This window comes from Penicillium diatomitis, assembly GCF_028827545.1.
Source record: "Penicillium diatomitis strain IBT 30728 chromosome Unknown utg000003l_segment0_segment0, whole genome shotgun sequence".
NCBI classification, from domain to species: Eukaryota; Fungi; Ascomycota; class Eurotiomycetes; order Eurotiales; family Aspergillaceae; genus Penicillium; species Penicillium diatomitis.
Genome location: NW_026623175.1, coordinates 1994654 through 2019595, shown reverse-complemented (window position 1 = coordinate 2019595; position 24942 = coordinate 1994654). Strand labels below are relative to the sequence as shown.

General features: G+C 50.8%; 8 protein-coding genes across 8 annotated transcripts; 5 read left to right on the top strand and 3 right to left on the bottom strand.

Annotated features, from left to right (window-relative positions):
• Positions 1 to 10: 10 nt before the first annotated feature.
• Positions 11 to 491, top strand: N7539_002893 (uncharacterized protein; the record flags this gene model as incomplete). Its single annotated transcript, XM_056932496.1, has 2 exons — positions 11 to 159; positions 263 to 491. The coding sequence occupies 2 exons, from the start codon at positions 11 to 13 to the stop codon at positions 489 to 491; spliced, it is 378 nt and encodes a 125-aa protein (XP_056792455.1).
• A 3143-nt stretch (positions 492 to 3634) lies between these two features.
• N7539_002892 (uncharacterized protein) lies at positions 3635 to 6242 on the bottom strand (the record flags this gene model as incomplete). Its single annotated transcript, XM_056932495.1, has 2 exons — positions 3635 to 5002; positions 5073 to 6242. 2 exons carry the CDS (start codon positions 6240 to 6242, stop codon positions 3635 to 3637), a joined length of 2538 nt encoding a protein of 845 aa, XP_056792454.1.
• Positions 6243 to 6803: 561 nt separating this feature from the next.
• On the top strand, positions 6804 to 8568 carry N7539_002891 (coatomer subunit delta; the record flags this gene model as incomplete). Its single annotated transcript, XM_056932494.1, has 4 exons — positions 6804 to 6806; positions 6884 to 7327; positions 7383 to 7579; positions 7662 to 8568. The coding sequence occupies 4 exons, from the start codon at positions 6804 to 6806 to the stop codon at positions 8566 to 8568; spliced, it is 1551 nt and encodes a 516-aa protein (XP_056792453.1).
• Positions 8569 to 9994: 1426 nt separating this feature from the next.
• Positions 9995 to 12965, top strand: N7539_002890 (CeGAL family transcription factor; the record flags this gene model as incomplete). The annotated part of the gene is made up of 5 exons (XM_056932493.1): positions 9995 to 10084; positions 10150 to 10406; positions 10477 to 10588; positions 10647 to 11419; positions 11486 to 12965. 5 exons carry the CDS (start codon positions 9995 to 9997, stop codon positions 12963 to 12965), a joined length of 2712 nt encoding a protein of 903 aa, XP_056792452.1.
• A 419-nt stretch (positions 12966 to 13384) lies between these two features.
• Positions 13385 to 15022, bottom strand: N7539_002889 (uncharacterized protein; the record flags this gene model as incomplete). The annotated part of the gene is made up of 2 exons (XM_056932492.1): positions 13385 to 14151; positions 14227 to 15022. 2 exons carry the CDS (start codon positions 15020 to 15022, stop codon positions 13385 to 13387), a joined length of 1563 nt encoding a protein of 520 aa, XP_056792451.1.
• Positions 15023 to 16271: 1249 nt separating this feature from the next.
• On the bottom strand, positions 16272 to 17507 carry N7539_002888 (uncharacterized protein; the record flags this gene model as incomplete). The annotated part of the gene is made up of 1 exon (XM_056932491.1): positions 16272 to 17507. The coding sequence occupies one exon, from the start codon at positions 17505 to 17507 to the stop codon at positions 16272 to 16274; it is 1236 nt and encodes a 411-aa protein (XP_056792450.1).
• Positions 17508 to 20516: 3009 nt separating this feature from the next.
• On the top strand, positions 20517 to 21787 carry N7539_002887 (fatty acid alpha-hydroxylase; the record flags this gene model as incomplete). The annotated part of the gene is made up of 3 exons (XM_056932490.1): positions 20517 to 21238; positions 21320 to 21568; positions 21634 to 21787. 3 exons carry the CDS (start codon positions 20517 to 20519, stop codon positions 21785 to 21787), a joined length of 1125 nt encoding a protein of 374 aa, XP_056792449.1.
• A 760-nt stretch (positions 21788 to 22547) lies between these two features.
• On the top strand, positions 22548 to 24482 carry N7539_002886 (putative RNA splicing factor (Pad-1); the record flags this gene model as incomplete). Its single annotated transcript, XM_056932489.1, has 4 exons — positions 22548 to 23194; positions 23263 to 23571; positions 23636 to 24115; positions 24224 to 24482. 4 exons carry the CDS (start codon positions 22548 to 22550, stop codon positions 24480 to 24482), a joined length of 1695 nt encoding a protein of 564 aa, XP_056792448.1.
• Between the last annotated feature and the right edge of the window lie 460 nt (positions 24483 to 24942).

The following is a 24942-nucleotide window of genomic DNA, read 5'->3' as shown; positions in this document are numbered from 1 at the left end:
AAAGGCAGCAATGGACAACGTTGACAACGTTCAGCGTGCGCCAAAGAGCAGAGTCAAAGTGGTCCGATCGCAAAGACGAATGCCGGGGGGATTGTTGTCGGAGAAAAAGGGCAAAATCTCAATGGGAGCAGACGCTACTCCAGGACGGAAAGAGGACAGGTTAGGTAAGTCAATGCAGGAGTTATACAGTCAGTGGTGGTTAAGTGTGCCTCACTGAAATAAAGGATGCAGTAGGGAAGTTGTACTGCATTAAGTTCTCCAGTCTACCAATTATGATGATGCACGACGAAGGTGACCGAGTCGGGCTCGGGAAGGGAGCCATGGAGCCACCAACCACGGGCGCAGCAGTCGCAGGAGTGTTTGGGAGTTGGGCCATGACTGCCGTACTCTTACTCATGCTGCTACTTCCATCATACCTTACCAAGCACTACCTACGGGGTACTCAACCACAGCAGGACCAGTATAATTTAGTAGATGAGGTCGGTAGTTAGTAGGTACTAAGTTAGTAGGTACTAGGTGCCAGTGGTCGTGAGTTGTTCAGGAACAAAGGGAACAAAGGACTTCAGACGAGGTCGGACTTCAGAATGCCTGGCGTTGGGTCGGTTCGATAATGTTGGCTGCCTGCGTTCGGTGGAGCGACGATGGAGTAGGAAGGTGTCCGCTTCGAGCCTGGGCCCAGTGGGCACTGAGGCCGCGTCAGGGACTGTGTGTACTTTCACCTTTGCGAGGCAACTCTCGTAGGCCAGAGACCAATGGAAATGATGGGACATGAAGGCATCTCAACTTGCTAGAACGGTCAAACCCTAAGTGACTTGAGGTACTTGGGGACACTAGATATATTGCTGGGGGGATATGTACCGCTACCTACGATCTAGTCATCTGCTGTGCTGTTCTACTGTAGTACCTCACTTCGGCAGGATGACAGAACTACAAAAGGTGGGAATCCCGACTAAACTCGAAACATGTTCGTCAAGGGAAGGCGACTGACGACCTGGTCACATGATAGCTATCGACCCCGGATAAGCCAGCCGAGGGCTGGCAGCATCTGAGCAGTTGAGCACAAGTTCACAACAACAACTAAGAGGACTCAGGGGCCCTGGAGATGGTGACATGAAGATTTCTCAACCATGCAATAAGGAAGAGGCAGCCAGTATACTGTAGTATGTGTACTTCTATACAGTGCTTCTATGCAATGGCCTCGAATCCTCAGGTTGTATGAACTTTGTCGTAACACCTAACACCTAATCCTCCTGCCTCGAGGTGTTCTTCACCCGCATTCAAACCTCGAATATGTCTCGACATCCACTGTTGTCACTCATCGAGCTCGCTGAGGTTTTCCTGCACCGTGAGACAGCAGTCTGTTCACAACCCCCCCCCCCCCCCCTGATAACAAGAAGCGGGGCGATCCGTTCCCTCGTCTCGAGGCGAGAGCCACCCAGAGGTACGTACCGTACCTCTATACTTATTGTGTTAACCGTCCCATGAGGAGTACTACATTGAGTACATACCTTACATATCATATTTTTATCGACCGAAATAAGGGACTACTACGGTGTAGGTATGCATTTACAAAGGATGGATCAAGCAATGACAACTCTCGGAGATTCAAGGTCTAAGATACCTTTGCAACCACGTTCGGGTTGCCTTGAAATGCCAAGCCGAACTCTACTGCGCTTCGACTGCACATGAGTGCATGCGTGAACGTTAAAAGGGTAAAAATTAAGAAGCCAAGACGTGGTGGCTCCGAACCCAGGTACATGATTCAGGATGATCCAGGACGATCTAGGCCTAGCGCCCGAGCCTCCGCCAAATGAGCTTGAATTTGAAAAAGCCCGACTCCGACCCTTCGAGGGCGGTGGCGGGGGGTTGTTGTTTCACATCTGATCGCTGGTCCAAAGGGTCACATCTGAACCGCATGCGGACGGGGCGGACGGGGCGGACCCACATTACATTGGAGTAGGGGGAAAGCAATCTGATACTCCCAAGTCCAAAGTCTCGGGGGAGGGGGTTCGATCTTCGAGAGCCCCGATCACCGAGAGCACCGGGGTTCAGACCATTCAAGCTTTTGAGTTTGAACGCCCTCCATGAGATCCAGGACCCTGTGCATGTGGCAAGGAGGTAATCTCAGGTGTACTTCTGGTGGGGAGCGAGCTTGCTGAATGCTCCTGAGTGCTGACGATCACCTCAGGTACCTTGAAACCTAACTATGAAAAAGACAGACTCTAGGATACGAGTAAAGCGTTCGAACCGCTCGGAGTTCCCGCTGGTGCCTGTGGATGGTACTTGCTCCTCCTTATGCTGTCACGCTTCTTATCAATCAAGATGGGCTCGTCCTTTTTGACCATGTCTTTTGTCATGGACGTGTAGAACGTCGACATGGGCAATCCGCTCGCTTCGATTCGCATATATCCAGCTGCTCGCCGCTCTAGCATCGAAGAGACCTAGCTTTCATCTCTTCCCTATCCATGGATTCGGGATGTATCTAGTCCAAGAATATATTGCAGCACATCGGTCAAGTACCTAGGTAGCTCTAGTAAGGTTTACTCTTGGGATTAGTATTGTGCAGATTGCAGACCACTTCATAGTTCATACCTCCTACTAGCTCCTCGTCTCATTTCCGCAAACGTCAGCACGTGCCATTCCAATACCGAGCAGCCTCGAGGTGATCGCCCTCCAGTTCAACCAAGGGGCTACCCGAATTAATGGAAGGATCAGGTCACGGACCACGCCTTGGCGGCTTTATTCACGTATTGAGACTTGGACCCAACAGTTGCGCTGAGGTGCCCGGGCGAAGGCCCCGGGTGGAGAATTGAACCTAACTGGGACACCGCGGGCGCAATGCGTATATATATACTCTTTGTCCAGAACGTGATATTGCAGCCCTGAGATCAGGTGCAAGATCAATCACACGCTCGGGTTCTAGGTTGGGTTTGACAAAAGGTCGCCTGTGTTGTACATCCATCCAAGTTAAACGCAAGGACCGAGGGGAAGGTCCAACCCGAGAACTGGTACCTGTATCTAGCATTCAAGTAACGCCCAAAAAGCACACACTGTGACAACATCAATCCATCCTAGTTATGCTATGCACTATGGAAAAAGCCGAAGCAAAGACTCTAGCGCACCGAGGCGCAAGTTCCTGCGTCATAAAACTACCATACCCATCAACTCCCGCTGTTTCAGACTGTAGAATGGTATTTTGCGAAGGAAAAGATGCACTGGCCCATGACCATAAGGATATGGGAGAGAGAGAGAAAAAAAGGCGGAAAATGCAATGATAAGAATGGGATGTTGTCATGGTCAAGGGACAAGGGAACCGTGACGTATCTCTCCGCAGTGGATGCCAGGTATCAGGTGACCTGTCCACCGGGGGGACCGGGAGAGGATAGGGGACACAAAACATACCTGTTTCCTCGATCAAGAGAACGTACCATACCTTGCGCGTGTGTGGCGGCAAAATTGCTGTGAAATTGATTAGTAGTTGTTAGTGTTTGGGGCGGACACAGTGGCAAGAGCTCGAAGATCTATGGGGGTCTGATGGTGCCTTCCAAGGCAGCAGTCCCGCAGAAGAGGTGCCTGCACAAGGTGAAAGTCGAAATGGGAAACGGTCAAAAAAATGATGTGGAAGGCGAATGGTCTATGAAGGGCGACGACGTTTGGGCTCAAGGCTGCAAGTCTCGTCCAAATCCCATTCGTCGTCGTCCCCACGAGAGCGCTTGGACGATTTGTCGTGGGTTTCTGACTCGATGGGTGCCGAATCCTGCTCGCCCACAGTGTGCTCGGTGAAGACAAGGATGTCCTGTTGTTCTTCATCGTGGCCGCCCTCAACGTGGTTGGCGTCATAATCACCGCCATATGCATCGTCTGCGGCAAAATCAAGTTGCTCATTCCCATACTCTTGTTGGAAGTCTTCGTCTTCGTGGTCAAAGGTCTCCTCGAGATCGCCGGCAGTGTCTTGCAAGTTGTCTCTGGTATGTTCCAATAGATCATCCTCAGGATCCGCCGCAGTTTCAAGTGTTGTTGACTCTTCGAGCGACTTCGCCTCTACCGCAGACTCCCACTGGTCCTCGTTCTGCTCATCGGCATCATGAGACACAGTATCGACACCGGGTTCCTGTTCCAAAGGCGCCGGGTCACTCTCGCCGACATGAACATCGCGGTCATCCGCAGCAGCGAAATCGATCACGTGCACGTCGGCTTCTGCTTCAGCTTCGTTGGTATTGTCGTCTTCCTCATGGTATTCGTCAGGAATATCTTCTTGCGTCTGCTCCTGCGACGCGGGCGCAAGTTCTTGCTCCAATGTCCGAGCACCACTCGATTCCTCGCTAGTATCTGCGTGCTCACCACCATCGCCGATCTGTTCTCCGTCTTGCTCAAGTAGCGCTTGTCCACTTGCGGTGGAGATGTCACCAGCAGACTCAGTTTCACCGGCACGATCGGATGTAGCCACAAGCGTGGAGGTCGACTCTGTTCGGGGAGCCTCAGAGTCGTATTGCTCTTCGCGAGAGTCATCTAACTTTTCAACAGCGTTCGAAGAATTATGCGGAGGGCTCACTGTATCCTCATTTCCCACTGTGATGGAAGTTGTTTCGTGGTCAGGTGACGTAGTCGTCTCATCAGGGTGGGCTTCCTGGTGAACATGTTCAACTACATTCACTTCTTCCACGTGCACCGAAACTCGTGGCTCGGGATTATCGGTGCCCGAAGAGGACTTCTGATGGGTCTGCAATTCATGACTCTCCTCCAATGAACGATCCATGGTCTGAGTAGCTTCGCCATCATCAATGTCATCTCCATCTTCGTATCCACTCCACGGGTGAATCTGCGACAAGCCTTTACCTTCGCCAGCGGCGGCTTCCAGAGCGGCAAGCTCAGAGGAAACAGCCGGCTTGGAGCTCAGCGTCAAGTAGAAAGCCTCTGGTTCGCTGTTACCTTCATTTTGGCAAAGACGAAGGTAGACATTCAAAATTCGGTGCAAGGTCAAAGTGGATAAGTGCGAGCAGTCCTATACGTTCACTGATTAGCAGGAGCTCCTCAATTGTAGCGAGCGTATATGCATTCGACGTTGGACTTACCTCAGTCAATTGAATACCCAATGAATCAATGTCAATGACAAGGACCTCATTCTCGGCGACATTATCCAACAAGACCTCACGCAGAGATTTGAACAGTCTACCAATATGATCGTACGCGATTTCTTCGTCATGGAGAAAGAATGTCTCCGACGAGTCTCCTTCAAGAGGAGGAAATAGGGAAATTTCAGTCTCCTGGTAGTATACCTTGACAGGGTGCAGGGACTCTTCCTCATCAAAACTACTCTGATCGTCGGTCTCTGGAGCGCTGGTGGTGGCGGGGTCTTTGGAAGGGTTCTTTCCATCCTCGTCTGCGATCCTAGCACCCTCTGCAGCTTCATCCTTTTTCTCAGGCTCAACTACATCTGCAGCTTCGTCTGCGTGGTGATCCTGTTGAGGGATTTCGGTCGCCTCGATTTGTTGAGGAATTTCTTCATCGTCTTTCTCAGCGGCCGCATCGTTGACTGGAACAGTGTCATCAAGCGGAGCAATCACGGCACTCGAATCTTCATTTGTGCCAGAAACATGGCTTTGAGAATGGTCTTCAAAGGCCGAAGAATCCGCTTTTGAGTACTGTTCAGATCCTTCGAAGGTCTCAGCGCTCGTAGCAGCATTGATAGGTTCAAGAGAGACCTCCCCAAGAGCTACATTTGACTCCTGTGGCTGAGGATCCTCTCGAGCCTCCACGGACCCACTTGGAATTGACTCTTCGCCGGTAGTGTCTACACCGTCTTTTGGTTGATGCGCCGGTTCTTCAACGGCCTGTGTAAGGGTCTCACTTGGACCGTGGTGTTGCTCAACAGGTTCCGGGTGTGGCTCAACCTGAACTGAGGGGATAGGGATGGTATTCCCTTCGTCTTGATCGTCTTCCAGCATTTCGGCCTCGTATGTGGTGTCCTCAAATTCAATTTCAACATCAGGGTCCTGGTCGACCAAATCTGCATCGACCATGGATCCTTCAGACGGTCCATCAGCCATGTCTGCATCGCCATTTGCCTCAGTAGTAAATAATGAGGCATGAGATGTGCCGAGATAGTCATCTGCGCCCATCATCTCACTGTCCATGTTCGAAACATTGTCTTCCATGAGATCGATATCGATGTCAAAGTCATCTGCGTGCCCGTGATAAGGCGAAGCCATCTCCATGGAATCTTCTGTCGTAGGAACCTCCATTGTTGTGATCGTTAGAGACGGTACGGCTGTCATAGCACAGAGCGCGACACAAGCTCCTTATGAGGGACGTGTCAGAGGGAGGCCTAAGGTAGCGCGCCGGATGCGTGAAACGGGTAGGTGAGGTGAAAAGAAGTTGACGCGAGTCGAGGATAGCGGCGCGTACGTGATGATGATCAGTGATGTTTCAATAAAATATCTTCCGAATACTCAGCCACCTGGATTCTGAGACAAGTCGAGGGAAAGGGAGTATGATCATGGGTCAAAATGCGTGACAGGTTGTAAAATTGATGTAGACGAAGGACATTTGAAGCGCTGACGATTAAGCGAAGGGGTAGCCCGACGATTTGAAAGGCGTGCACGTGCACAGACCAGGTGGAAGACCAAAGAGACCAGCAAAGCGGCCCGCGGGCGACCTTGTCAATCAACCACAAGGGGCCTCTTTCCAGCTCTTGACTCTGCTGCAGCCACGATCGACTTGTTGGAGGACAACACTGCTTAATTCAAGCTTTCCTCGTCTTTCCGATTATACTGTGTCCTTAAAACCCAGGGAAATTCCTCACTATGGTATGACTGTCTCCTGTTTCATGGTCTGTTATCTGTGATAATTACGTGGAGCTAATGGTCTGTCCCGCATCTTTCAGGTCGTGCTCGCAGCATCCATTTGCACTCGCGGTGGTAAAGCAGTGCTTTCGCGCCAATTTCGCGAAATTCCTCGCTCCCGAATCGAAGCTCTTCTCGCCTCCTTCCCCAAGCTTGCGGACTCGCAGACCCAGCACACTACAGTCGAACAGGACAACGTGCGATTTGTGTACCAGCCATTGGATGAGCTCTACATTGTCCTGATCACCAACCGTCAATCCAACATTTTGCAAGACATTGATAGTCTGCATCTCTTTGCGCAAGTGACGACTAGCATCTGCAAGAGTCTCGATGAACGTGAAATCCTTCGCAATGCGTTCGAGCTACTCAGCGCGTACGATGAGCTGGTAACCCTGGGTTATCGAGAGAACCTGTCACTTTCGCAGATCAAGACATTCCTCGAGATGGAGAGTCACGAGGAGCGCATTCAAGAGATCATTGAGCGGGTAATACGGTCCCTTACACCGAGAGCTTAGGGTGGAGACTAACATTCATCAATAGAACAAAGAATTGGAAGCCAGCGAGGAACGCAAACGCAAAGCCAAGCAATTGGAAATGCAGCGCAAAGAGGCTGCTCGCTCAAACCGTGGCGCTGCTCCCCGAGCACCCAACTACCCTGCCTACACACCACCTTCGCGTCCGTCGGTCCCCGAGACCTTTGACTCCTACGAGGCGGAAAAGAAAAAGACCTTCGCCAAGTATGTTTCTCGCTTACTCATTGCCTTTGCCTTGTTGAAAGAGATGAGGACCAGGATTGCTGACCTGTCTGTCTACTTATAGGCCCCTTCCCACTCGTGGAAAGGGAATGCAGCTCGGCAAGAAATCCAAAGCTACTGATATTTATGAAAAGGTACGGGGCGACCTCGGCCCGGAGATCGAGGAGTCCAGCCCGCTGGTTACCCCACAAGCGTCAACTCCCGTCCAAGAGCCTTCCTCTGCTCGTGTGTCCCTAACAGGGGATCGTGAGCCCGTTCATGTGACTATCGCCGAGACAATTTCCGCCACACTCACTCGTGAAGGCGCGGTCAAATCTTTCGAGGTCAAGGGAGATCTTCAGCTTCGCATCACTGACCCGGCTTTCACCAAACTTCGACTTGACCTGAGAGCAATTCCCACCCAGGGTGCTCAGTTCCGAACTCATCCCAACGTCGATAAAGCTCTCTTCACAAATACCTCCGCCATCCAGCTGAAAGATACCACGAAACGATTCCCTGCCAACAACTCCATTGGTGTTTTGCGATGGCGTGTGGCTAGCACTGCTGATAATGCCGAGCTGCTTCCTATCACATTCACTGTGTGGGTCAATAAGGGCTCTGACTCGACCACTGTAACCGTGGAATATGAGCTGAATGGCGCAGATACTCTGCGTGACGTTGTGGTCACCATTCCCTATGGCACATCAGAGCCTGCAGTTGCCAGCTTCGATGCGGTCTACGAGGTATCAGGTGATAGCCTGGACTGGAATCTAGGCACAGTGGACGAGTCGAACTCGTCGGGCAGCTTCGAATTCGAATCAACAGGGGATGGCGATGAGAATGAGTTCTTCCCGATGAGCGTACGCTTCACAAAATCTCAGCCATTCGTCGATGTTGATGTCCTCGATGCAACCCTGTTGGAGATGGGTGGTGAGAGTGCTGGTTTCTCCAAGGACATTCGCAGTGTCGCGGAGAATTACCTCATTGAGTAATACGGCGATATGATTGTATAGAGTCTCCCTTTTCTATTAATGCTTAAGCTATTGTTCTTCTCCTGAGCTTATCCTTGACTTCCAAGGTAGATATCTTTCTGTTGGGTCTTAGGTGATTCACTCGCATGATGCATGGAGATGATGGATTTCCTTTAGCTTCATCGGGCCCAGCTGTTCTAGAGTCGATGAGTGCAAATCAATATTGTTGATTCAAGAATCCATCTGCACCAGTCCATAACGAGATTTCCGTTGAACCCGTCCCCGCTTTCTTGTCTCGCCCCGTCGTGCAGTGTGCTATTGTCACATTGCTGTAATGCATAACGTCAGTATTGTCCAGCTCATGATTCTAGCCATATCGGCAGTAACATGCAATGCACTGAAGCTTTGCCTCTTGAAGTGGCAAGACTGTTGGTGAGGAGATTCAGGCTTTTGGTACCTCGATGCCTTTCCATGGATCTCTCAGGATTACCCGCTCAGCTTGATTCTTCAATCCAGCGTGTTAGAACTTTCGGTCCCTCGCCGGAAGAGACAAGCACACTCAACAAGCATTCTCGCATCAAACGTCACATTGACACCGATCTTTTGGTCTAGACCGCCAAAGCCCTCGCTGAATTTAGGGCTGCAAAGAGAAGTGCTCTTTGGTTGACTCTCTTGATTCTGTCCGCCAAAGCCTTCGGCCAACCAAATCTGAAGTGTCCCCTCATGCGGTACGCAACTTCGAGTGAGGTGATATGGTCAGTTCGTTGTCAATCGACCTCCTTCAGGGGTGCTCTCAGTCGAGGAGGCGTCGGAGCCGGCAGTCTTTCGGTTCCAACGACCGATGCACAACTGTCCTCAATTATGGTTCGAGAGGGGCTCCAAAACATTGATCTAGCCAATACATCAAGATCTCGGACTCGCTCTGATGCAAGACTATCGTCTATCTGGCCAGTGAGCGGCGAACAGAAAGTGTCTGTGATTACACTGAAGATGCATAGATCGATTCCAGAGTCGCCTCGGCCAACACTCCAACAAGATGAGGCAAATTGACAAGACCTGGCTTCCCTGAAGATACATTACCATTGCCACAGTGATTTCACTGCGGCACTGGGACGATCATCATGACAATGGTAACTCATTGTTCATAGCATGCTAGAAAGCTTCTCGCGAGCTCACCGTCTCGTGGAAGCGACCTGGAAATGCTCCAAGCCGGATCACTGCACCCTTGGTTGAAGGGGACCAATGGAATAAAAACTCAATTCAGATTCGTCGTTCCACGTCTCTTCATGAGCGTCTGATAGTGCCATCTTCAGACTTTGCCCGGGAATCCTGGAGCTTTTGGGGTAAATGCGGAATTGCGGATGGAGTTGTTCTCCCTTGAAGTCAAATACTCACTCAACCCCGATCTAGGCCGAGACATACATATTCCAGTCTCTTGATTCCCAGAATGAGTCTTTCGCACCCTTTGTGGGACTATCAGCAAAGCCTGTTCATGTTAACGAGTGCTGACGCCGAGACGTGCAGCCAACTGAGCCAAGTGAGTCAATCATTGCTTGACGATTAAAAGCCTTGCTCAGCAACTCATAAAGTGAATGGACACAGGAGAATCCACTCGCGGCCCTTCAAGTACCGGAGACTGAAATCGGCAGCAGGAAAATGGCGATTCCACGCCTCGCAGAAGGCACAGAGTCAGCGTTCACGTCCCCTGGCAGATTTCACCGTCGCCACGTTCGCCGGGCGTGCGAGAGCTGCCGCCAGAGAAAGACAAAATGTACAGGTGACAAGTCCGGCTGTCGCAACTGCCGAGAAGCTGGCATCATCTGCTGTTACACTGATGGGAAAAGAGAGAAGTCGAAGCGGTCAGTAGATATACTGCTTGACTCTTTGCTGCAAACTTTGAACTCGATTGACCATTCTCGGTGGATACAGACAGCTGGCTAGCTTGACCGCAAAGGTACAGGCGTATGAGGATGTCATTAGAAAGTTGAGTGGCCGCTTTGGTGTTTCTGATGAGCAGCTAGTAAACATTGCATTGGCCGCGGTAAGAACCATCACTTTGCATTCCGTTGGTCCTGGGAGACCTATCTGACAAGCCGCAGGAGTCTGCGCCCGAATTAGTGATCCAAGTTGATGACAGCCTGGCTCGGAAAAATGATAGAGGTCGAAAGTCTGAGTCCGAGCCTCCCCCGCAGGATAGCTCCTCATCGCCTGGTATTATAGGCCGTGTGGATCACACCGAAGAGGACTTTAACCGGGATGAAAATGCTCGTGCGACCGGCTTTGTCGGTAGGAGCTCAGAGATCGCCTGGCTGCAAAAGCTAGGAAAGGAAATGAACACGGAGTGCGAGGACTGGTTGACAGTCAAATCTCACGAGGATAATGAGAGTGGACTTCCATCACCGACCCCAACTCCACTGGTCGACAAGCATGTTGAGCCATTGGTAGCTTCAGCCACCTACTTTGCAGATGATCTCGAAGTTCCTAAAAGGGAGCAAGTTGATTTGTTTGAAGTACCCACCAGAGACGCTGCAACGAAGTTGCTGAACGCCTACCTGACATCAGTCCATCCATCATTTCCCATCATTGGGATTTCGACTTTCCTCTCACAATTCCAAGTCTTCTTTAATCAGCCTTCGCTCAGGCCCGGCGGCAAGTGGCTAGCGATTGTCAATTTGATTTTTGCCATTTCTTCAAAGTATGGTCAGTTGACCGACGCCGAGTGGGCAGAGGGCGAGGATGACCATGAGGTCTACTTTTCAAGAGCCAGAGGCCTTTGTCTCGAGAATCAATTCCTTCAGCATCCAGACCTACAGCAGCTGCAGATTGAAGGGCTCGCTTCCTTTTATCTAACATCGTCTGGGCACATAAATAGGTGAGTCTTGCGCTTCGATTACGATTAGTATGCAGCTTCCTGTTCACTGACTGTTTCGTGAGTCAGAGCTTGGAAACTAGCTGGAAGTGCTGTTAGGGGTGCGCTAGGTCTTGGATTACACCTCCAGAACGTGGGCGGTTGCACATCTGATACCTCAAAGGAGATTCGGTATCGTGTTTGGTGGTCACTCTACAACATTGAGCATCTGCTAGGGGTTATGACAGGTCGCCCATCGTGCATCATGGACGGCTCATGCACGACACCCCTGCCAGTTCCATTCGATGAAAGTGATTTTCAGAAAGAAGACGTGGCACAGCTGATCAGCGTGGCTGGGCGAGGGGCTTCGAGTCCTTTGGATCGAGTGTCTCTGAACGGCAACACCGCCAACCTGGACTCTACCGCAGACTCCGACTCGGGCGAATCAACGTCGGCTGGTGATCAGAAACGAAGCCGGGCGGAATATCTGAAGTGTCTTCCACCATGCATGTCTCTTTATTTTCTACAATTGACTTCACTCGCTATTATTGCCAAGCGGATGACCACCAAGCTTTATAGCCCCGAGGCATTGCAATCCCCTTGGGCAAGCATTGAGTTTACGATTCAAAGTCTTACACTTTCCATCGACTCATGGTTCATGAATCTTCCCCCGGCATATGATTTCACTTCGACTCAGAGCTCGCAATGCCCCGTGGGTCAGCGAATGGGCCTCGCCTTTCTGTTTTACAGCACGAAAATCGGCATTGCGCGCCCATGTCTCTGTCGGCCGGATGCCTCCCCGTCCGAAGACAGCAAGGTGCGGGAATTCTGCGGCAAGACCGCTGCTGAATGTGTGGAGTCTGCATGCCATATGCTGACTCTGTTTCCTGACAATTTGGATGCGGCTCTATTGCATCGGATGTCTCCGTGGTGGTGCACCCTACATTACTTGATGCAAGCGACCACCGTGCTCCTGATGGAGCTTGCCTTTCGATCTCGACATGTCCCTGACAAAGCAAACATGGTACTGAAAGCTGCAAGAAAAGCCGTAGAGTGGCTGGCTGTCATCGGAAAGAAAAGTACCGCATCAGCGCGTGCATGGAAAATTTGTGATGGATTCCTTCGTCGCCTCACCCCTTCGGCGGAAATCGACATAGGCGATGTATCAGATAATGAGGATTCAACGGGCAATTCCCTCTTCGATGCATCCTCCGACGCTCTCGACCCATTCGAGACAGGCAATAGTCCCCTGGTGAACAGCCTTGCTTTCGAATTGCCTCCTGTGCCCATTGCTACAGCAGATTCGATCGCGGCTGAGATGGACTCCATTGCTTGTTCGCCGAGTAATCAGCCTGCGAGCCCGCTTGATATGTCGATGTCATTCAATATGGAAGCACCTGATCTCCTGGACTCGTTGACCAAGCAAGAGGCGCCTTTCTCTAACCAACTAACGTACGATGATTTCTTCCCCTGTGATCCCAACACGGGCCAGATTACCGGATCTTTCTTCCCAAGTGGCCCTAATTTGGACGTTGACATGGGGTATTTCTGGGGTGATGCCGTTTGTTAAGGTTGAGCATGTTGGATATCAGATCTTGAGCGAGCCATGATTGATCCAAGTCAGGCTGCTTCCAAGAAATGTTGGACCTCATGGACTCCCGACACTGGTAATCTGGCTTTGCCATCCGATATCGCACTGCTCGCACCAGTAGCTTGTTACGTTTGACATTTCTTTTCGTCGACGCCGTCAGAAATTGTCCTTTTATAGACATAGAACAAACTTAATTGGGGTTTATGATATACCTGAGGGGTTTACCTTGGTATAGATAGTTCATGCATTAATCTATCAATGCCTTTCAACCCGACAACTAATCTATCGTACAAATACCTCCTACATGTTTATGCACACCTCTTCTCCAGCGAAACTGCTTCTACCTTCGTAAGAGCGCAGGAATCAAGGAACAAAACCCAGCTCCTTGCAACTTCCACCTAGGGGTGAAAAAGCTCCTGACTCGTCACAGGGTTTCGGGATTCTGGTTCCCAGACACATTTCTGGGCAGTGAAAAGTGCATGAGCACGACACTCCTTGGAGAGACTACCCCCGCTCACGTGGCTAAACGGGTATACGCGCTTATGATGATGACCGGGTTCATATTCCACGAGCGAGATCTGGCCGAACGTGATATGCACGGCCCGGGTATATCCCTCAGCCCACGACGGGCCGATGGAATTTCGCGACGTATCGAATTCATCAGCTTGGACACCGAGCAAGCCATACCCATCCATCACAAATTTCTCAATGCAGTCTAGTATCGGAAGCAGACGACGTCTGATTCCGCATGCATTGTGGTTTTGATCGATCTGATAGTCGGGACATTTCTTGAGCGCCACCAGGATTGACGCAATGTCCGGAACCGGTGGAACGTGGTGAGGAGTAGAGACAGTTTCGTCTGATGTGCTTGGCGGTCTGAAATCAGGATCGATGTAGTTGGATCCAATAAAGACCGATTTTGTTCGAACTGAGAAGAAGCGAGTCATCTGGCCAAGATGAAAAAGATCGCACTGATTGGCATTGTCGAGACCCGCTCGACATTGAACTGCTCGTTCTTGATTATTCAAGAGGTTTCGCGCAGCTCCAGATGAGGCGGTTGTTGGATTTTGTTGCTCGGTGTCTAAACCACCAAATTTGCGAAGAAAATATGCCTGCAAATCTGCGATTGTGTTCAAAACACACTGCCGTCGGTAGAATAGTTGCCCTATCATGGAATGTTAGCATGTTGCGAATGGTATTAAGAGCACAATCTAAATAGATCTTGTAGATGCATCCTTACATTCTAGTCCATCTGCCAGGTACTGCCATGGAAGATGAGGGATTCCTGGATTTTCTGGTGGTTGAGCCCAGTGCTTGGAGCCAAGAACCACCAGGGCATGTGATAGTCTCCTCAGGATTGTGTGTTCTTTTAAAGCTCTAGCAATGAATATGCATTGCCGGATTCGATCCTCGCCAAGCCTCAAGGTTTCCTGGCTGAATTTTTCTTGCGATTTGTTTCTCCCAAGATAGTTCAGATTCCTCAAAACTTGGCACACCCGTTCCTCATTCTGATAGAAACCTGCAATTGCAATCAACCTGGCAATCAAAGATGGAGGCCGTGAGTGCAGATTGCGGAAGAACACAGCCATCAGACTGTCTTCGCCATCTTGCGCTGTGCCTGTTTTCAGAGATTCAAGGCAGCACATCTGGAGGAAAAGCTCAAACGCCTCCATTCCATATAGATCCGAGATTGCATTTGTCGGTAGCTTAACAACAGGCAAGGCATCTGAGGTAGACAGATTTGCCAGTTGACTGGCGAGGGAGTTGTTCTCCATGAAGCTTCTGGTAGGATCTAGCAGCACATTGAAATAAGAGCTTTGTTTCCTCAGCGTTTCCCTATCAACCTTCCAGTAGTGGGTTTCTGCAGAAGCTGAGCTGACATAGTGCAAGATCAAATCGCCGCCTGGACAGACGATGATAGGCGACTCTAAAGTGCTTCGGCTCTTTGGCGTTGCTTTCGACTTTGACCTGAGAATGAGCGTATTAGGTGCTTCCGTGGGGTTAGATCCTTCGAGACCACCCAGCTTCTTTGTCATTCTGAGGTCTTCTGGACAGTCCGAGAATTTGTGAGGCTGTGGTGTAAGCCCCATATCTCGGACCGTATCTGGGTTTGCTGTGTCACACTCTGGTGCAAGACGGGATGTCTGCTATCTCATCAGTGTCTGTATCATCTTTCATCAACCTGAAGGTATTATTCAGATTCACTTACGTTCTCTCGTCTTTCACCTGATGACCTTTCACATAGAGACGGTTGTCAAGTGACTTTCTGCAAGGTATGTTGGCCTTCAGACCTGACTAGGCGAGTCACGGGGAAGAGGCAAGACAATATAATGTGGCCCACGCGCTAGCTTCACGCCTCTCTTGAACAATTGGGACACGTAGCGATAATGATGCTTTGATTCAGAAAAGATCTGCAGCCTTCATGCTTGAAGCTGGAGGGGTCGACGAACAGACATTCCCAAGCGTTGTTAAAAGTCAAATTGCCAAGTGCCATCCTCAATGTTGAGCACGTCGACAGGCCTCTGCCGGCATTAAAGGTGGGGATACTCAGGGCGGTAAGACGCTGGAGTCGGGCACCGAGCGGTGAGTGGAAGCTCCTCTTGAACCGAGAGACGCTCAGGTAAGAACTGAGGAGCAATCTCACTTTTCCGTGTGTATAAGGGATAACAGCTGGCAGTTTTGACTAAACTTGCAACTTAGGACCGTGCCTCCAGCATGTTTATAAACCAAATTTCATCTCCCCCGAGGAGAGGGGCATCATTAACATACAAGAGCTCTCCGGTCGGTCATCAGATTCAGTGCGAATCCTTGTCCCGAGGCGTCGATTTTTGGCCAAGCCACCAGGTACTTGGTCCAGAGGCCATGGGACGATATCTGAATTCGAAATCATAAACAGGAAGTGCAGGAGCAGGTGATCAAGAGTTGATAAGTGATTAATTAATGTATATTCTGATGTTGATCGGGCGCGGGCGGCCTTTGACTGCCTGGCTGTGTTCAGGCCAGATCACCCCCAGATGACTTCCATCCAAAGGACAGCTCAGTAGGGCCCTTGCGAGACTTCAGTAGGGTCCTTGATAGTAGTCACGCTTCCATCTGGTCCGCAGGACCTGGGGCGGAGGCACTTCTCTGCAACCCTTATGCAGACTGTGACGAAACTATTTTGAATGAACCAGATCAAAATTCTGCAAATCTAAAGTGAATGCAACGATGGTATGATGAGAAAGGGTCATAAGATGGGGGACATAGCGGTCATGGAGGGATATAAAATTTGGGATGCATGTTCGCTCAGGGGAGAATGACGAGCGGGACATGGAAAAGCCGTGGACCAACTGAGATCAGCGAGTCCTGAGGAGGACTCCCAGATTGCTCCTTGCGATGGGCATTGCGCACTTTCAAGGCTTGGTCGATCACATGAAACAATTGGGCCACGCTCTTGGGCGTCTCACTTTCCGCCGAAATCCCGCTATTTAAACTGCGCATCGGGTCGGTCTCAAAGCTTGCCAGAAGCTCCATTGGAACCAGTGAGAACAAGGCGAACAGATGCTTGTTTTCAAGATATGGAATCGACTCGAGAATGTCTCGGCCCATTTGAGGAGAATGACCGAGGCTATCTTGGAAGGCCAGATCAAACAGGTAATCCCGAGTGTAACTTGTGAACAATGGCTCACAGGTATGGAATCCGACCACAAAGTCATGATTTGCACAGGCTGCCATGACTGTGCTCTGACGAAACTCGGAAGTGAAGGCGGAGTCGATAGCGCTTGGCAAGCAGAGAGCGAGTCCTCGTGATAGCAGAGGTGGTGGAGGGATGCCCTCGTCGGGCTCGACGTGGGGCTGCAGGGTGACCGATTCCGTCACAGAGATGGTCGATGATTTTCGTAGAGCAGAACCAAAATTATCGGAACTAAACTCGAGCCACCCATTAGTACTTGGGGCAGAGAGAGGCGTTTCGACGTCGTAGTGGGGCTCCTCTCCATTTGTCGCCGAGATCTCAGTTTCAATAGTTTTCACTGTGGTCGCGACAGCCTCTCGAGCGGCCTTGCGCAGCGTGGGAATCAGCAGATCCATCTCCTGTTCATTCAGAGGCACACCAGGAGCCCATGAAGTAGCAAGATTTGACCATTGGGCGACCTTGACGGTTCCATGTGTGTATTTTCGCTTCGTAAAATCTGCTGCGGCCATTCGGGTCTTGAAGTCGGCGCTGCCTCGGCCCATGAAATTTACGGTGCAATTCAACACGCGACTGCCTTCCCATAGTATGAATCCATGTTTCTTGGCGTAATATGTCAATTGCTCGATCGTGTCATCAGACCAATCGTCGATGATGTCCGCATGCACCTGGAGGACTGCGATGTGTGGGCCAAGCTCACAGGCTAATTTGACCAGGGCCTCGGTGGTGGTCACCGTGTCCGAAGCAAGCACAGCGACAGGCTGCCCAAAAGGAAGACCCTTCTTGGCCGAGGTCAAATCTTGGAGGTACTGGAGGATGCGATTCTCCGGGACGCTCGCGGTCTCCGACATTTTGGGGTGACCGGGCGTTTTGAGGGGGGGGAGGAATGAGGACTGAAGAGTTGCGGGTGGATGGACGGGCAAGACTCGGGGGGAACAGGACGTCTCTTATTGAGACCGTGAAGCCCTTGGCGGGGAAGAAAGCTCCACCTGGCAGGAGAGCTAGTGCGATGTCTAATCCTGGCGGACTATTGAACTTCGCCCGAGAAGCAGAATGCATAGTCTTTCCATCTTCAAAGATCGCCTTCAGTACGGATCCGGACCTGTTCAAGGGGTGGAGACCGCGCCGGGACGTGGAGAGCATAGCACAAGGGGGGGGGGGGGCCATGATGCGTGCACTTTCTTCCTTTTCCTTGAGTGGGGGGCCGCTCCAAGTCCAAGGTATGTATGCGATCCGATCGGGGGAAAACCCGTCGGGGTATACAGTGACTTTTCTCACCTCGGCATTATTTGTCTCTCGGGCGCACGCTATTGTTCCCCGGCGCCTACGGGCCTCCTCTCCATTCCAATTTGTCCGCTTCTTCGTACGGGATGGGCAGGAGAAGAACTAGGATGCTGCGAGGGTGCAGCCCTGGGAGGATCCTTGGTCGCGGCGTCGATCCAATCGCACTGTCACTTGATCTCCAAGAGCCTTATTTGGATGACCCATTGGGGGAAAGGGTCGGTTCCACTTCTCCTTTGCTTCGGTCTTGCGGATCGTCCCGTGAGGCGTGCGAAAGAAGGACAGTTGCGAGGCGAGACTCGCATACAGACAGCAGGTTCACGAGCGAAACCTGAGCCAGCATGAAGGCTGCCGGCTTTCTCAGATGTGTGTTGAAGAGTCTGTGAGCTGGACCGATGCATTAGTATCTTTCACGGGGGAGCCAATGGAGAGAATCGGTGGGGATATACGGATCCTTCGCAGGAGCTGGAGTAGATAGGTCTGGCGCCAGGTGTGGGCGTTGAAAATTGAGACTTCAGCGGCCCACCAATCCGGAGCTCCTGAGCTTGCCCTCGGCGGATGTGCAGGTGGAGATAGTGCACGGCACGTGATCTGTGGTATGCTGACCATCATCTGATTGACTCGCGTCCAATTTGCGGCTCAGGAGCTGCTTCCTTTTCAGACTGTAGATCTTGGCGAAAGAGGATACAGACAATGTACTCCGTATGAAGTCGATGATGGGTTGGGACATTATTATCATTAGTCTAAGCCAATAGTAGTAGTACACATTACACTGTACAGTCTCCTTCAGCAGTCTACTGAATACTTCTCGTATCATTGAGACACACTATCGAAACTTGATATTGCGCTACAAGCCCACTGGAGCCAAGCACGAAGGGTTCTCCTGGTGATACACTAGTGTTTGCCTTAAGGAGGTGGTGCACAAGAGGTACATTTGGGCATATCCATCTTGTATGCTATCTTTGGTACAATTCGAGAATCTACCCTGCGGGAATAGAGTACCCTCGATCATAAGTCCTGACCCCTGACTCCTGCCACTGTACTTTTCGACCGACGACCACCCGCCTTTCCTACCTGCTCGGTCAATGGAAGACTATAGTGGCAGGACTGTACTCAGGCTAGTTGGTCCATCCGCATCTTCGGCGTCTGTCCCATTATAAGGGTCGCAAGCGTGGTATTGGAGGAAGAGACGCTAAGACGGGCCACCTCTATCCTGGATTCCTCGAAGGAATAAAATGGCGAAGCCCGGACCCGCAGAAGGAAATGACGAAGATCTATTACAATGCAGTAGACGAGGTAACGAATCAGTACTCAGGTCTTCTAGCTCAGGAGGCCTTGACAGAGTTCAGGTGTAATAGAAACATACCGGGACAAGTGAGGTAGCCTCGAACTCCTCTTGCACCAGGCGGCTCTTAATAGCCTGGGCGATGCATGCCAGCTCGTCAAAAAGTAATTTGCCCTCAAACACCATTGCTCCAGTGTGTACGATGAGTATGATATGTGGGTAAATTGTTCTTTTGTTTCGACACTCGTATTTAGCACGCACTATCCAAAATGGAATCTGGGCGTTTTGGTTGATAATCAGCCAGAGAACCCTGGGGTGGCTCGGAAAAAGGGTGGTTGAACTTGATATGAGTCCAACCACAACTAAAAGAAACCTTGCTGGAGCATCTCCTTGTATTCCTCTTGCGTGAGTGCTCAGATAGTTCAGTAAAACATAGGAAAGCACGCTCTGCGTGATTGCTCATAAGAAAGGCCTCCTCTTCGTTGGGCTGACGGTATTCCTCTACAATACCCAAAGAGGCCTTTTTATCATTCTTGTTGTTTACATCGTATTAAGAAATATCATTAGCATTCTTCGGCTCGACAAACGAGAACTTTTCGAGCTTCTCAAAAGACGTAAGCCTGAAAAGACAAAGCTCCGGCGCAACAAATTCTGGGTCATCAGCCTTGAACGTCGTAAGGGTGGCCTTGAGCTCCGTGAGATCCTTGCTTGGATGGACGAGCTTTGAGGTTCACGTAAGTGACTCGAGCAGGGCCGTGTTAGCTTGTGCGTATTTGGCCCTGCGAGTCGCGCTGCTGGATGCCGGATTCTGAAAGGAGGAAGCCAGAGTGTCTTTTCCGGAAGCGAGGAGAAAAAAGAGGGTTGAATGCACAGTTGATGGAGGGGCTAAAGCGGAGAGAGTTGACAGGGAAGAATGGGGGAAGATGAGAAGAAGATAGTATGAAGGGGAGGGGTCAATGATAATTTGATAGTATCACCATAATCGCAATATTCATTATTCCTCTCCTCCTACCTTCAGTGATAACTTGTAACTTACTGTAAAGATGGACGGGGATAACCAACATTATTACATCAGCCCACGCCGGCACGGCGGCAGGTCCGGTCACGCCACCCCTGAGAAATTCATTACTTGACCGACCCGATTCTCGTCTCGAACCAATCAGGACCGTCCTTGGTCCAACTTCCGGTCGCCTCGCAAAGCCGAACCCTTTCATGACTGTTCTTCAACATTGCAATATTTTGTTCTCTCAGCGTCTCCCGCTCAACGGATCGCTTCTCCGAGAAACAGACCACCATGCCAGGACAAACCCTGCCAACGTTTACACCGGTTCAGGTGGAATCTCACAACAACGCCAAATCGTGCTACATCACGATCGGTCGGAATGTCTACGACGTGACAGACTTCGTGGAAGACCATCCAGGCGGTGGCGATTTGATACTGGAGTACGCCGGCAAAGATGTGCGGGAGATAATGAAGGATGAGATTTCTCACGAACACTCCGAGGCGGCTTACGAGATTTTGACCGATTATCATGTCGGCTTCGTCTCTTCCGTGGCAGTTGGAAAGTCCGAGGCCACAAGCCAGGATCGTGAGGGTGCCCCTGGGCAGCCCGTCTACGCCAGCACGGGAATGTCGCGGGAGGAGGATTTGTCGGTTGATACGGACTACACCCAGGACTACAAGACGTACAAGTTCCTTGATCTCAACAAGCCACTTTTCGCACAGCTGTGGTACGGCGATTTCTCCAAGGACTTTTATCTCGAGCAAATCCATCGTCCCCGCCACTATAAGGGTGGTGATTCCGCTCCACTCTTTGGCAACTTCCTCGAGCCTCTTTCGAAGACTGCCTGGTATGTGGTTCCGCTCATCTGGCTGCCTTGTGTATTCTATGGCACGGTGGTCGCATCGAAGGGTCTAGGCGATGCCACACCTGCTGCTGCGTACTGGGCCGGTGGTGTGTTCATTTGGACTTTGGTTGAGTACCTTTTGCACCGGTTCCTTTTCCACCTTGATAAGTATGCTTATCTGCTTGACCCCTTCCCCCTCTCCCTCCATTCTATGCAAGCCTCATTTTTCTAATTGTGTTCTTTTTACAGATGGCTCCCGGACAATCGAGTCGGGTTGACTCTCCATTTCCTGCTCCACGGAATTCACCATTACCTGCCTATGGACCGTTACCGGCTGGTCATGCCCCCAACACTCTTCTTGATTTTGGCTTGGCCCTTTTGGAAGCTGGCTCATGCAGTCTTCTTCTACAATTGGTTTGCGGCAACACAGGTCTTCTGTGGTGGTGTCTTTGGCTATGTCTGCTATGACCTGACGCATTACTTCATCCATCATCGCAAGTAAGTTTCTCTGTGCCGAAATTGCAATGGAAACGGCGCGTGAATTCGAGCTAACGCATCCACAGCCTTCCCATGCATTATAAAGAGTTGAAGAAGTACCATCTCGCGCATCACTACGCCGACTACGAGAATGGGTTCGGTGTGACTAGCCGATTCTGGGATAAGATCTTCGGGACTGAGTTGGAAACTTCAGTACCGAAAGGAGTCAAGATTCAGTAGCAGTCGCGCTCTCTGGCTTCGGGGCCTCAAATGGCTACTTGTTTCTCAAAATCACGGAATCACGCTCGAGCATCTTCTCTCGCCTGTCAAGAATCATTCTACACCACTATGGGCATGCAGCCCACTACACATAATTCTTGCATCGGGTCCCATTGGCGTTTCATTCGTTCAAAGTTTGCACGCACCATTTTGAGATGCTCGGAGCCCGACTAACGAGTCAAGAAGTCCTGTTAGACATTGTCCCTCTGTAAAACATTGATGACCATTACTTTCACCTAACTTGTAAAGTAAGAAATTTTTATTCTTATGGCCTAATATTAATCGAATGATTCCTTCACTTTGTCTTTCAGCTTGCGCAATAGTGTCTAGATAATTGTTGGCATTTCCCCAACCGCAATTGGTGCGTGTGGCAAATAGATAGCCTAGATCTGATGAAATTTCTCCCAACCACGTGATCATCCCGGCCACCGCTTTAATCGCTGTGATACGTCTTTCGAGGCACACTAATGCTACCCAGACAGGCACTTCAATCTCACCTGAATCGACCTCATTCGATTGGTGATTATCCCTTTAGCCGAGGTCATAATCCCTTCTTCCTGTGCTCAAGTGAAAGGAAAGGAAAAAAAAACTTTAAAGGGTTCGAGATCGAAATCCAAGCTTTTCTGTGCGACTTGACAGATCCTGACCAAGTCCCAAGTGACTCTTCCCTGACCCTGTTCATCACTGGAGTTGCAAGTCAGCAAGCCATACGCGAATCACCATGTCAGGTCTTGATGTGGAGGCTCTTCTTGAGTCTACAGCTGCCTCTGCCGAAATCACCGCCCCGAAGACAGAAGAACGCGATGATCGTTCCCGTGCAGACCCTTCCGAAAGCCGCGACCGAGATCTCTCCCGTGAGCGGCGCCGACGCCGTGACCGCAGCCGTGACCGTCGCCGTGATGTTGATGGCGATGAGGACATGAAGAGCCCACACAGCGAGCATGGCAGTGCTAACGGAAGCCATAGAAGCCGGAAGAGAAGCCGTAGTCGCGACAGCGAGCGACGCCGCTCTCGTCGCGACCGCGATGGCTATCGCTCGAGTGGTGACTTCTATCGTGGGCCTGGGCGTGCCAGGACTCGCTCGCGTTCGCCTTATAATGACCGTCACTATCGCCCATCTCGACGTGAGCGGGAAGAAGAAAGACGCCCTCGGCGTGACCGCGAAGGTGGTCGTCGCCGAAGTCCCAGTCGCCGCAGCCCAAGCAAATCCCCTGAGCTCAACGAGGACGAGCGCGACAAAAGAACTATTTTCGTTCAACAATTGGCTGCCCGTTTGAGGACCAAAGAGCTGATGGCATTTTTTGAACAAGCCGGCCCTGTGAAAGAGGCTCAGATTGTGAAGGACCGAGTTAGCGGTAGATCCAAAGGGTGAGCAAATGATACGACCCATCCTCGTCGCTTGCATGATTATGCGTGACTAACAATTATTCCGATAGTGTCGGTTATGTCGAGTTCAAAAGCGAAGACTCTGTTCCGGCTGCCATTCAACTTACCGGCCAGAAACTTTTAGGCATTCCTATCATCGCACAGCTCACTGAAGCTGAAAAGAACCGTCAAGCTCGCAATCCCGAGGCGAGCTCCGGCCCGTCTCACTCGGCGCCGTTCCACCGACTCTATGTGGGTAATGTCCATTTCAGCATTACTGAGAGTGATCTTCAGAATGTCTTCGAGCCTTTTGGCGAACTTGAATTTGTCCAGTTGCAAAAGGATGAGACTGGTCGTAGCAAAGGTTACGCGTTTGTGCAGTAAGTTTCTATGTATCACTTGTGGGCCCTCTTCCATGAAGATACCCTTGCTAATTGCGCACAGATTCCGTGACCCAAATCAAGCACGAGAGGCTTTGGAGAAGATGAATGGCTTTGATCTTGCGGGTCGAGCAATCCGAGTGGGCCTTGGCAACGATAAGTTCACCCCCGATTCGAACGCGAATCGTCAGCAGGGCGCGTCTGCAAACCAACCGAATTTCCAGGGCTCCTCATTTTCCGGCCATGGAGGTCGTGGTGTCCAAGCCGGTGGCTCGAGTAACTTTGACCGAGCTGGTGGTGGTCGGGATACTGATAAGGGCACCGGCGCAAGTGCTCTCGATGACACAGACGTTGCGGGCGTGAACTTCAACAACTACAGTAGAGATGCATTGATGAGGAAGCTTGCACGAACAGATGAACCCGACCCCTCGGTCGATGAGCAACAGAAACTTCTTCGACCCAAGACTGAGGTGAAGCCTTTGCCTGTCAACGTGAATATGGCCAGTCGCTGTGTCATGCTTCGAAACATGTTCGACCCTAATGAGTAAGTTCACCGGCCTTGCATAAAGTCGCACCCTATTGGCTCCACTTTCGTGATTAAACTAGGTCTTGCTTCCCTTGGCTAACATCTGTGCGCTTTCCTTCTCAACAGAGAAACCGGCGAAGCGTGGATCAAGGAACTTGAGGATGATGTCCGCCAAGAGTGCGAGGACAAGTACGGCCATGTGGTCCACATTTCGCTGGATCCAAACTCCCAAGGCGACATCTATCTCAAGTTTGATCGTGTCCAAGGCGGTGAGAATGCCATCAAAGGTCTAAACGGTCGTTTCTTTGGCGGCAGGCGTATTACCGCACAGCCTGTCGTCGATGCTGTTTACAGCAGTCTTTTCAGTCGCACCAAGGCCATCTGATGCTTGGGGGTTTGACGTTTTCGCTCGAGTTCTTGTGTTTTGCTGCACATCATCTCTAACATGCACTGTCTTCTCCCAGGCAGATCCATCTTTGGCGTCTTTTTGTCTGTTCAGCATCACTGGATGACTCTGCTCCTGGTAGGTGCTCGTCTTTCGCCTTGCGTATTTTTTCTTTATTTTGTGCCATTACGACGGCCGTCCCACGCGAAATGATGTTCTTGATTGTCGCTTGCAGGAGCGTATTATTTTTTTGTCATGCTAGCAAGATCACAGACTCCGGTAGACTAGCAATGAATGACCGTTTGATATGGTTTCCGTTGGGTGCAATCGAATTAGTCAAACGCCTACAAAATAGTCTGAATGTATGGTCATTAGTCCTGGCATGGGAAAGTGTCTAGAGTCCAGACACCGAGGTTTCCCCGCAATTAGATCCTGACGTGTGGCGCTGTGTCCTCTCAAC